Genomic DNA, 13,704 nt, shown 5'->3' with positions numbered 1-13,704 from the left:
TCCGCCGAGGTTGTAAAGAAAAGTGCCTTTTCATCCACCACCACTCTCAACTTCGCTGGGAAGAGCAGGGAATATTTAATGCCCTCATCACGGAGCTCACGCTTGAGGGACAGGAAGTTGGCCCCGAGCTTCTGAGTCTCAAACGTATAATCTGGGAACATGGTGACCCTGTTGTTATTCACCTGAAAAGGTCCTGCTTCCCTCGCCCTCTGCAACAGCCAGTCTCTGTCTCTGTAGTGGAGCAACTTGAACACCACCGGGCGAGGTGGGAGGCCCGGGGCCGGCGGCCGAGCTGGCACCCAATGGGCTCGTTCTAGGGAGAAGAAAGGGGACAATCCCTCCGGTGCCACCTCAGATCGTAACCAGTTGTCGAGATAGCCCACCATATCGTCGCCTTCAATTTTTTCCGGAAGGCCTACGAGGCGCACGTTATTGCGTCTATTCCGGTTTTCCGCATCCTCAGCCCTTCGCTCCAGGACCTTCAACCGATCCGTCACATCCGCCATCTGTGCCTTTACCGCTGCATGGTCCGGGGCCAACTCTTGAACTGTAATTTCCACAGATTTCACTCTGTCCTTAAGCTTATCGTGATCTGCTTTCAGGAGGCCCAGGCCCGTCGCCACCTGTGCTATGTCCTGCTGCAGGGCGTCTTTTGTGGTGGAGATGGCCTCCAATATACGGTCTTGCATGCGTTGAAGAGCAGACTGGTCACAATCCGCTCCTTCCGCAGCCTCAGTGTCGGTCGCGTCATCCCCCTTCCCTTTCGGCTTCCCCATCTGGGCTGTAAAGAGTGACGGCCTCCGGTGTCACCTCTTCACCCTCTCTTCACTCCGCACGGCGTCGCCCCAAGGAAGGTCCCCGTTCAGTAGTAGCAAATAGGCCTTCTGTGCTCCGCACCTTGAGCCCCGCTCCAAACACTCAGGCCAAAGCCGCCTCCTGGGGCTGGGGTCCACGATGAGCCGTTGAGCCGTCCGAAGCCAGCTGTGCTCAAAGGGCCGGGGCCATCGTCACAGGGCTGTCGCCATGTTGTCGCCTCCGCCGCTCATACATCCAAAGTCTCGACGCCCAGCTACTCGCGTCAGTGCGAGAAAGGTCCGCTCAAGACCCCCGAATGAATCAAGAAGTACCCGCCAACTCATCCAACACCATTAGCAGCAGGCTAGTAAGGGAGTCCGGTCTCGTGTCCCCGTCGTTCCTTTGTCTCAGGCCGAAGACGCCATCTTGGCTCGATGACTTCACGCCTGATACGAACTTTCAAACCCAGAATTCTGGGCCGGGAACAGCCTTAGGTCGACCACTGTAAGCGCCGCACCCTCCGTGATGTCTTTAGATACCGGATTTTCTCAGTTTTGCTGGGGTCCGATCAGGTATTCAGGATGATTTTCAGGATCGGGCGCGGAGCTCCGGGCTCACGCTGCCTACCTCCTCGGCATCCAAGCCACGCCCCCAAGACTGACATTCTCATTATCACCATGAGTATTCATTCTAACAGCAGTATGCAACTTCCCATACTCTAGTCTTCAAAGTGCTTCAAAGGGCTATGTACTTCCAGTGTCAGTACCAGATATTCAGGTCTCTAGAGGGGGATGATTCGTGTGTTTATATGATTTCTTTTTCAAAATTAGCACATAGGAGTTGGGAAGGGAAAGAAAGTTTTCTAGTTTCTATTTACATTTGCTCCCCTCTCATAGATTACCTTTTTTGTAGGCTTGCACCAGTCCATGTCTTTTTCCTATTCAATTTTACTTGGAGGACTTGCCCATTTCCTTGATGTATCGTTAAGAAATTGAAAATCCCTGATTGATCAGTAATTTTTAATATCTGGTTAAATCAGTGTACTCCCATAAACCAAGCACGGTGGAACATATTCCAGCTGTAGTGGGATTTCAATTGTTTATCATAAGAATTCCAGTAGTTTGTCACTGTGGTGAACTCCCAGAACATGCTATAAATGTTCCCCCTGTTCACATCAGCAAAGACTTTTATCATCTTTGATCATCCCAAATTTATATAATTGTGTTCTGCTATAATGTATTCTATGCAATACGTTCAGCGGAATTATTCTTTGTTTTAATAAAGGGTTCTCTAAGGAAAATAATGACTTTTTCCCACATATAATCTTCTGTTTCCCCCCCACATCTTGTTACCATCTTCCTCTAAGAGAATTCAATGCTGTGTGTTTATCATGAGTGTATTGCAAGTGAAAGTGTGTGTTCTGTCATCAAACCATCCAAGATTAATTTTTCTAACATGGAGACTTACATAGGTTTTTTTCTGGCCTGATTGTGGCTGTTAGTGAGTGTTTCCGTTGTAGGTATTTAAATGTCTGAGACTCATTTAGCTCAGCTTTGGTTTGTATGTGGGTGAAGGAGACCACTCCATTTGCATTCCACACCTCTTTTAGTGTTGTGATACCAATGGCATCCCATTTCTTGAATCCATGCAGTGTCAAAGTTGTTTTCATTCATATGCTTACCCATAGTAAAATTCCGGGAGTTAATTTATTTTTCCATTCCATTTCTTTGTTCAGTTTACTCCATGTTGTAGTTAGGACACATGCGACTGGTGTGGGGTTGTATAGCAAGTGTTCCACCAGATAATACAGAATTGTATTATCTGGTGGAACGCCTTTCTGGCCCAGTGTGTGACAGCTCATTTTGAGAGTGTGCTCCTAGAGGTAGGCATGCCCCCTGAGTATTTACCCCAAGTTGAGCTGCTTCACTGTACTTCTGAATGATAGGGAATGCAATGCGACCCAAGCTGAGCTGCTTCACAGTACTTCTGGATGTTAGGGAATATAGGCCACCTTTGAATGTTGATCTTTGCTTAACCATGTCCAAAATGTTTTCCGGATCTGCTATATATAATAAAATATAATCTGCGCATAATGAGATCCTTTCAGCCCAATCACCATCTCAGACCTATTCCTTTAATTGGGCGTCTCTTCTAATGTCTATTCAGCTAGGGAGGGGGGTACTATGGCTAAAGCAAATGTATCTAGGATAATAGGCATCCTTGAAATGCCTGTCTGCATATTGGGAAGTTCATTGACTGAGAGGTATTCATCCGTACCTTAGCAATAGTTATATAGGTCTGGAATTTCATTCTGAATTCCATCTTCTCCATAGTGGACAACAGGATGGGCAATGCTACTGAACTGAATGTTCAGTTCCTTAACTTTAGTAGCAGCTGCACCTCCATCAACATGCTCTAACGATAACTTGCAGTCATTCCCACTAGCATCTGGACTTTCTCGGGTGTTCCCCCGTCCTACCTGCTTTGTTCCACACAGCTTGTGCCCACGTAATGTATTGAACTGCTCATGCATGATTATCCCTACAGTGTATGTAACAGATGTGGTTTTTCTTAACTGACGGCGGACCTTCCGCCCGATGTAATATACCATGTTGTGCAATTTCCTTAATACAGGTTTTCAAAATCCCCCCCAAAAAACGTTTGTAGCTGCTGCCAGGTTATTATGAAGATTCCTTATGTTAAGCTTACTTGACCTTAGGTGCATAAACCCAATTTGGTCTGGGTTTATCAAGTGTAGTATTACTTCATTCAACTTACTGTCTACTATTTTCACCAGGATTTTGATGTCACTTTTAGGCAATGTTTTTGAATGATAAGATACGCATGCATCTTTAGGTCTCTGTGAATCATAGCTATAGTCGCAGCTGTTAAGTCTGCTAACAACTCCCCTTTCTTACTTGCCTCCAGAAACATGTCATGCTGTGGCTTAATTATGGACTTGGCTTTTTTCTTTAAAAGAAAAAAAAATGCATCTGCCGTTCGTTGGGGCTAGGGGTTTTTACCAGGTTGTAAATGTTATCAGCCACCAAGTTTCCTCCTTTTTAATTTCTTCCTCCTATTTTGTCTTTACTCTCATGTTAGTTTTTTGGGGTGGCAATTAAGGATAATTTGTGTTAAACCTACCGGACTGAAGTTTTAGATTTATAGAAGTCTTTGTTCTTTTTATTACAACAGTGGAAAAAAACACAGCATCAACAGCATCGCATTTAGTTGAAATCCTGATTAGGACTGTATACATTCTTACATCAGTCATCTATATTAGAAGAATAGTTCTACCACATACCCCCACCACTTTCCAGTATTGTTGAGGATAACCCCTTCATGTATACACATTTTTCTGCCTTGGTGCAGCAGTCCATTCCATCAGTCCATTCTGCCAAGGGCAGGTGGGCTCCTGTTGATCTTCAGTGGCATGCAATATCCCACTTTGCTATGAGTAAACCCAATGCCACCAGAAGTCTAGAGGTCCAATTGTTCCCCCTTGTACCCAATTCGTTAATTAGGAACAGTAGTATAATGTTTAGGCTCTGGTATAACTGATCTTCCCACTGCCTGAATTTAAGTGGAGCAAATAGGCATCCAGTCATATTGTATGAAGGGACACTCCCAATCATGTGATAAGGTACCCAATCCAACTTTTCACCTAAGGCAGTGGGTGCCGATGCCACATTTCATTCTTCTTAGTCTTAGTGGGGCTATACTATACCCTGTGTAGGTTTTTTAATTGAATAAGCCTTATTTTCAGTGAAACTCACCGATTCCAAGGAGCCATCTTTGCTTCAACCAATCTTCATCACCTAGAGGGCCAACTTCATGCTCTCATCTTTCCGTCAGTGCCAGTATGGGGTCTGGAGTATTGTTTACTAGTGTGTAATATAGTTGAGAAATGCCCTTCCCACCTTTCCCACCTCTGTGATCCTTGCCTCAAGAGAGTTATATTCTTGAAGGGCCTTCAGGTCTTCCAGTTATGCCCCCAGGGTGTGAAATATCTGTACATTTGTGCATTATGCAGTCTTTGTTGCTCTTCATGGCTTTTTAACCGTTATAGGAGCTTCCAAGACTAGTCTCTGGTTTTATAGTTTCCTCTGTATACCTTATAATATTTTAAAAGCTTTGGTGTTTTTTACTTTGTAGTCCTCTTACTTATCTTGTATTAACCTATTCTTCCCCTCACTGGGATGGTGTATATGTAGACTCTCACTAGCAGCAATATGTCTTGCGCTACAGTGTTAGCTATTTTTTCCCTTTCTTTTATATCTCCCACTTCGCCTGTTAATAACTTCCCTCTCATCACGGCTTTGTAAGTCTCCCAGAGTGTTGCAGCACATTCTACTGTGCCTGTATTTTCAGAGAAGTAGTTTTCTGTTGCTGCATTCAGTTTATCGTGAATAAACCTTGGTTATAGACAAACATGTATTACCCTTGTTTTTGACTGCACATTAGACTGGGGTGTCGTGAGCTTTCCCCTGAGGTAAGAAGAACTAGTTTATCATATGCAGAACACAATGTGCTTCTCTAATTTGCCAATTCATAAACACAGCTAGACTGTTCTGCCCACAGAAATAATAATCGATTGCCTCTCAATGTAATAACCTTTCTGAGCAGTTAGATTGGAAGACAAGGGTTCAGTTCAGACTTTTCATCCTAAATTTACACAATACTGCTTTTTTCAAACAAATTACATTTTGTGAATCTCACTTTGCGCTAAATATATCCTGGCCTTTGGGAAATAAATAACTTTAAGTGTCTCACTCTATGGTCATCTGCAGATTCAGAACTTTGATAATGATTGCACGCATGAGTTGGCTGTGAGTCGTACTTCATGTGGTCCATTGCCCAAGACTCCTCTACATGGAGGATAGGAGACAGGCATCATGACAGTACTTATTAAAGTCCACTGCCCAATTCTCATCTACATGAAGGATAGGAGACATGCATCTTTCACAGCACTTATTAAAGCCCAGTGCCCAAGACTCCTCTACATGGAGGATAGGAGACATGCATCTTTCACAGCACTTATTAAAGCCCAGTGCCCAATTCTCATCTACATGGAGGATAGGAGACAGGCATCTTTCACAGCACTTATTAAAGCCCAGTGCCCAATTCTCATCTACATGGAGGATAGGAGACAGGCATCTTTCACAGCACTTATTAAAGCCCAGTGCCCAATTCTCATCTACATGGAGGATAGGAGACAGGCATCTTTCACAGCACTTATTAAAGCCCACTGCCCAAGCCTTATCTGGTGCTAGTACAGACCGCTGTTTGTTCACATATCCTTTGTAGTTATGGTAGCAGCTAGGGAGGGGCGTGGGAGCTGAATAAAAAAGCTGTTATAGCTGCAGCTGAAAACGCTTCACTAGCCTTGAGTTGCCCCTCCAGTCCTACAGCTAAGATTTAGCCCAGAGCCAAACTGCCTGCCTCTGCTATCGGCAATGATGAATAAACCTATTAGTTGCAAATGCGAAACGGCTCGGTGTACATAAAGACAAGAAATGCACCTGGGGATTTCTATCCTATCAACTTCAGATATTTAGCAGTTTTGCTAATTAAGCTTTCACTTAGGAAAACAAAAGCCAGATAATGACGATGCTCGACGAAAATAATCTGTATGAATCCTAGGCACATTTTGTTTGTGCAAAAATAGCAGTTTCATAAAAATTTGGGGTAAGTTGCACAAAGGATGGGAAAGAATATGAGTTCATTTCTCTTTGGCAAATAGCACTAACCTCCAGACTATCCACCCCCTAAGCACTTGTACAGAATCAGATAAAGGCAACTGGTGATGGCAGAAAATAGTGACGTTTGCAATGCCTTGCAAAGCATTATAGTGCCAACAGCCTATTTCACAAATATGGCTTAGAAATAGTGAATAAATGAGAACACCAACAATAGATGTGTAATAAGGCACAGTATATGTTACAAAATGCCAGGTTGCCACAATGGAAGAAGTAGTCTTTCTGTTGCTTACTACACTCGTGGCCTTGCCTGTCACAAACAACCTACCGCTCCGTGAAATATAAAATAAAACAATCCCACAAAGAAGCGAAAGTTTTTGAAAACAAGTATAATTGTTAGCGTCTCTAGAAAAAAGGTCATAATGGATATGAATCACTGGAAGTGCAATCCAAAGAGTCTACTAAAATCTTTGCAATAGGTTTCGCCCAGTTTGCCCCCCCCCCCTCAATTTCGAGGGGCACTGTATGACCTGGTGTAGCTGGATATAATCAGGAAGAGTACGCAATCCAGACAGTAAATATCGTAACAGCACAAATAATGAGTATCAAGGAGGAGGATTGGTGGACTCATGTCCAAAACTTAGTCCCTAGATAAATAAAAAATATTTGAGTGCTGTTCTTAAATACTGACCGCAATCTCGCAACGGAATGCCACCAGTACAGTGCGGTCTGCACTGATGCATGAACCATTGCGTGGCTGTGTGCCAAACAGAGGTAAGTAATAATAAAAATGGAGGTAAAAGATATTCAGACAACAAACATGACCTTCTTGCTCTTCACTCACACTAGACAGTACCTTTGTTTCTGCTGCATGGGCTGCTGTCTCATAGCCATGTATTGCATGTCCTCTTGTAGTCGATTAAGAGGGGAGTCTGGCTTGACACGAATCCCGTAGTAATGATATTTAGAGTTCCCCCTTTGGACAAAAAAAGAGAAGGAAAAGGCATTACATCTATAAGCAGACAAGAGGTAGACTTTACTACAGTATTACAAATTACCCAATTCTCTTTCCCTCACATGCACTTCTCTGGAGTTGCTACTGAACAAACAACAATGCACTGTCTACATTTTCACTTACGTCCTTCACCAAACATGTTTTAGACACAACATATCTAGGCTTGTGTAAGATACAGTTGGCATTAGAACGAGGAAGCATGCACAAGAAAAGAATAAAACGTAGGCCTTTACATCGGCATGGATCTATCCAAGCATTCTGACCAACATAACACATTTCTTAATTAATAATTTCGAATTCTGGTGCAAGGTACTAAAATCAATAATAATTTTGAATACATAAAAGCCAACATCTCCAAAAGAATTGGGTCAACCAAAACTCATTATTACTGCTTTCATATCATCTGACATGGGCCACGGTTTTCAAAGAGGGCCATGGACATTGATACTCCCATCTTTTCCCTTTCTCATCTAGCTGAGATACTAATGACGCTGCCCAGCCCACTCCCTCCTGATCCCACTGACAATCATGGCCAATCCCTCTTCCTACCCAGCACAAACTGATGTGATCGAGCTGGGAGGTGACAAGGCAGGAAGGCCAGGAAGATTACGATGTAATAGCGTGCATTCTGTTCTCCCAGTCCATTGACACATATGCCCCCACCTACTGGACTAATTTGCTGTCAATGTTATTTAACAGATATTTCTGTGTCAATATTACTCTGAGAAAATATTTTGAGTGAACATTTTACTGTATACCGTTTACATTGGTTGTTAATTTGCAGTGGATCGTACAAGACCTGTATAATGGATATCCACCGTGGATATTAATTACTGCTGTCTGAGTTGTAATGACTTACATGTGTGAACAATTATATTCACTCTATGTTGGAACTACAGCTATTCACCAGAGACATTTTTGTCCTTTGAGAAATACAGGTGATAGTTAGCGGTTTCAGTCGAATCCCAATTTTCCATCTGCAAATATGGATCATTAGACATGCATTCAATATTGAGATGCAAAGAAAGAAAAATGGCAGGCAAATAGCAGTGTGACACCTCAAGAACACTGAAAACCACTGCAAGATTACCAGAGATCCACTGGTCCTCCCAGTTATCTGTCCCTACAGCACAGACAATCATAGTATGGTACATCTCACATATTCCTGGATCTATAAGCGGTCCAAGAATTGCTTAAAGTACTAAATCAGGAGGGGATGAATGCAGAGGCCTATTCAGCAGGTTCAATCCCTTCGACCAATCTGTGTTCAAGCCATTTTGGTAGGTTACTGGGCAGCCAATCAGAATGAAAGAGGATCCACAATTATTGCCACAGCTTGGAATTGCAACAAGTTTCAAGTGGGCATAGGCTATTATGAAATAGCATGTGCATGCAGGGCAGTCAGAGAGTTTCACTAGCACAGAACTACAAAAGACAATGCACAGGCACAATGATGAAATTGGAAAAACTGCCAGTTTTAATTAACATTTGAGCCATAATAATGAATTCAAGGCACTAAATCTTTCTGGTCAGGGTGCATTGGGTTCTAGTGCATAAAAGACCCTAATCGGGTACATTAGCAGAGCCACGTATATAAACAATGATACAGCAGGTACAAACGGAGGGAAAAGAAAATATTTGTGTTCTGGCATCTCCTCCATCAGGTTAACAAACTCCCATCAGTCTTAAGCATCTGGCATGAAATGGCCAACAAGTCACCAGATAGGGATGATCTCTGAGATGTCGCTCTCCTCAGCAAATGATTATACAGGGCTCAGTCTGGAATTATCCCTTGCTGGCTATTATTCACCATGCTAACAGCCTGAGAAAAATCATGTTCTGGGATTAAATGGCCAGTGCAGAGCTCTCAGAAAGAGGACAAGATATGGCACCAGAATATAGTAACCAAAATATTGTCTGTCCTAAATATTGTGTACTAGATATTCACAAAAATATAGCTCCTTTGGGGTGAAAAGGATAGGGTGAAATGTTTATGATCGATATTTAGAACACAATCTTTCTGTCATACCATATATGTGCTAATGAAATTATGATAACACAGAAGAAAGGACATGCCTAATGGTGCCTCTAATGCAACGAACTGAGCTAGACTTTTTAATGTGAACGTAGGGGGGCTTAAAAGACGCTTAGGGCCGGATTCTGGTGGAAGGGTGTTATTGCATCTTTTTGTTTTTGGAAAGGACAAGAAAGGCCCATCTGTTGCTGACCACAAGAATTTTTAATAAGGCCGAAATTCCAAGCAAGAAAACTGCGTTAGCCACAGAATCAATAAAGGCCCTTCTGACAGTTAGTCAACATTTGAGGGTCCAGGTAGAGGAGTAGATAGCATTGTGAAATATACCCTAATGATAGCAGTTTTTCTGCAAAGTCGATAGCTTTACATTATAGGATGAAACAGCATTTAGTACTAGGACCACTTAAAGATATAGGTTTTCTCCTTTGCAGAACCAATATAATTGCTTTTATCAAGCAGAATAAGAAAACTAAGGAGTGCATCAGCTCACTTTCTAAAGATTTTTCAAAGTGGCACCCACACATCTCTCAAGCTGGATGGGTGATTTATAGGACAGTACAATTGTTCCCATACTCAATAAACAGTGACTGGACAAAACTAGAAAGGAGTGAATACAGGTCGCAGAGAGTCAAAATAAAGAATTACTTGAGTACACAATGATCAAACGATCCATGGTAGTCTGCCCAAGCTGCACATTTTAAAAATAATCAACTTTGTTTAATTTCAATTTTTTTTTGTATTTTATCTCACCAGTCAATGATTCAGTGTTTTGAAATGCCATAAATGGAAACACTTTATCTTGCTGAAGTTTAAGCTGAAATACTGTAGAATATTACAGTTCTCTTTGGAAGGAGTAGGGCAAACCGCAACATTATCTTAAGAATACTAGTATTATTTGCAAAATGTAGAACACAAAGTCTTACTCCTCAGACTACTAGAGTGCTCTCATCAAAAGAGAAGTGTATGGAACACTACATGCCACAACATGAACCGAATTATTTAATATCAAAGGCATTCCTAATTGCCTACAATTATTATTTAGCATTTTGCAGACAAAGATTTCATAACTATATGGCAAATTATCATTAAAAAAGGTTCATTAATTTCTTATTAGTACAGAAGAATTTTACAAAACAAAAATTAGTAATATTATAGAAAGGTTACAATCAAAGAGAACTGACGATTAGTCACCCATTATTAAGGAATTGGCTCCAGTTATTGAAAGGGCATATATTCATTCTAACAGTTATGCGTGGTTCAAAAGGTGTAATAAGGGAAACTATTCTTCTGCTGACAAACCTCGGGGTACAGTAGTTCATCCAGCTGAGGAAAAATCTGCCCAAATGGGCGGTGGGGAGGAGGGCCGGGCGGGGGCGTAATTTATGACAGCATTCCTGATGATGGGGGTACAGGCACTGCTTCTTTTGCCAAAATACACCCAGCTAAGAGGCTTCCCAGGAATAGATGCGCGGGAGTCCTGTAATACCTCGCAGTGTAGCATGAATGGTGTGCCAATAATGCTGCAAAGTTGGGCAATCCAAGAACATGTGGAAGAGCACCACGTTAGGAGCGCGAAAATGAGGGCAGGCAAATTGTGTCTCCAGGACGGGCCGATGAAGCTGTGCCAGCATCAGATAGGCCCGTTGTAGTATGAAGTCCTGTGTATTCTTGAAGCAGGAGTTCCGGGAGACTTTCTTTGGTAATTCGAGAGCTGGCTCCCATTCTTTGTCATAAAGTGGGCTCCCACATTCCTCCTCCCATTTTTGGTAAAGTGGGGCGAGAGGGAAGGGTGTCAATTCTCGTATGGCCTTATACAGCCGGATGATAAGATGACACCCGCAGCCCATCGTTAACACAGCGTAGAGCACTGGGTGAGTTGTGGGCTCACCTCCAGATCGGTCCCAGAGACGCAGACAAGCCCAAGATGTTGATGAAAGAGGAACTGCACCGGGGGGAGCCCACTCTCTTTAGTCAGTTGGTCAAAATAGAGAAGTTGGCCCTCAGGAAATAGGGCCTCCACCTCGAGAAGCAAGTGGTAGGTCCAGATTCATAATTTACCGGCTGCTTAATAGCCCCTGCCTCAAGGCAGGCCAACCAGCGGCAGCAATGGGGGGTAGAGTGGGGTCCATCGAGAGAGGCAGTGGATGCAGAGCATACCTGTCCATGCTACAGTCACTTGTATGGGATAGGTAGAACCAGGTTGGGCTCCTGGCAAAAGTAAGCAGTGAATTGCCTGATACGGTAAAGGTCCAGATTCTGAGCAGGTCTCCTCAAGATAGCAACCTGCTGTACAGCAAAACTGCCACTGCAGCTGCGCTGCCAGAAAGTATGCCTCAAAAGATGGGGCCCTGAGGCCATTCCAGTTAACCGACAGCTGCAGCTTCGCCGGGGCGACTCGTCGGCACTGATTCCCCCATGTAAGGGAGCAGAGCAATGTGCCCAATTCCTTAAAGCAGGAACGGGGGAGAACCGGAAAGATTTGCAAAGTAATATAGAAGGCGGGGCAGGATGACCATCTTCGCCAGGGCGATCTTTCCTGTAGGAGCTAGGGGAAGGATCCTCCAAAAGTCAACTTGGGAGAGCATACCCGCTAGGGCCCTGTGGTGGTTGCCCTCGTACAAGTCAAGGGGCGCGTGCCAGGCGAGGTGAGAGTCGCCAATGCACAACTCTGGCAGGAAAAGATTGGGCTGAGAGGTTAAACGCCGGACTTCGACCAATTGACCTGCAGACCAGCTGCAGCAGCAAAGTTCGACAGTGTGACCCGAGAAGGGTCGGGGCGGCCGAACAATCTCATATGTAGAGGAGCAGGTCGGCTGCATAAAGGGATACACTGTGGGTCTCACCCACTAAAGTGATACCCCAGTCCGTTCCCTCCCCCAAAGGCCCACAGCTAGAGGCTCCATAGTTAGGGAAAAGAGTAGGGGGGGAGAGCGGACATCCATGGCATGTTCCACAACACAATGGAAAGGGAGCCGAGTTGTAGCAGCCCAAATGAGTCTGGGATGAAGGATTTGCGTATAATAGCTTTGTGTGTGCTAAAATTTTGGGTCCCAGTCTTGTATTGTACATTTGCAAAATACTCTTGCACACACAATTTGAGTATAACAGATGGTGTCTGTTTAGACACTGTAGGCATTTATGACAGAAACAAAGCCATATAATTGGTAAATAAAGTTTATCCTCTTGTCAGTTTCTTGAAAGTGAAGTAATTTAATGTTCATGAGGGAAAATCAGCCGACACGTGTTTCATCGCTTCTGGGACAATCTTCCTGCGACTCCTCAAGGCTATGATTCTTGAAAGTTTCATGGTGGAGGTCGCTCCACCGGTGATAATTCCAACCCGGCGGGGCTCAGAACTCTAGTGCCAATGTGTGAGTATTTGAATGTGAACAAGTCAAAATAAAGAAGGGTAATTCGTATTCTTGGGTCCTGTGGATGAGTTAGTTAGCCTTTAATTAGGAGATTCAGTAATCCTTAAAGATCTTGTTGCAAACCCTACTCCGTTCGGAAATGCCTCATGGAGAAGTTCAACACGGCTGCAGGGTTGGGGAAATTCGGAGCAGATGACTCCTCGTGGTATCAATGCGGTCAGAAGGTGAGGACATGTTTGTGCTCCCGCTCAGTTTGTTCCGCGTACACTGGCATAAATGTTTATAGTGTCTAAACAGACACCATCTGTTATACTCAAATTGTGTGTGCAGGGGTATTTTGCAAATGTACAATACAAGACTGGGACCCAAACCTTCAGCACACACAAAGCTATTATACGCGAATCCTTCATCCCAGACTCACGTCTCACGCAGAACAAGCTGAGCGGGAGCACAAACACATCCTCACCATCTGACGGCATTGATACCACGAGAGGTCATCCGCTCTGAATTTCCCCAACCCTGTTGCCGTGTTGAACTTCTCCGTGAGGCATTTCCGAATGGAGTAGGGTTTGCAACAAGATCTTTAAGGATTACTGAATCTCCTAATTAAAGGCTAACTGACTCATCCACAGGACCCAAGAATATGAATTACCCTTCTTTATTTTGACTTGTTCACATTCAAATACTCACACGTTGGCACTAGAGTTCTGAGCCCCGCCGGTTTCGAATTCTCACCGGTGGAGCAACCTCCACCTTGAAACTTTCGAGAATCATAGCCCTGAGGAGTCG

General features: G+C 43.7%; 1 protein-coding gene across 1 annotated transcript in view; it reads right to left on the bottom strand.

Annotated features, from left to right (window-relative positions):
• The window catches only part of RFX3 (regulatory factor X3), a 688,772-nt gene that overhangs the window by 158,301 nt on the left and 516,767 nt on the right, over positions 1-13,704 (bottom strand). The window contains exon 8 of the mRNA XM_086961210.1: positions 7,351-7,470. Coding sequence (XP_086817336.1) covers positions 7,351-7,470 — 120 coding nt within the window. The remainder of the gene's footprint in view (positions 1-7,350; positions 7,471-13,704) is intronic.

Source organism: Lissotriton vulgaris, chromosome 3_1, assembly GCF_964263255.1.
Source record: "Lissotriton vulgaris chromosome 3_1, aLisVul1.2, whole genome shotgun sequence".
NCBI lineage: Eukaryota > Metazoa > Chordata > Amphibia > Caudata > Salamandridae > Lissotriton > Lissotriton vulgaris.
This window is presented reverse-complemented; position numbering and strand designations above follow the sequence as displayed.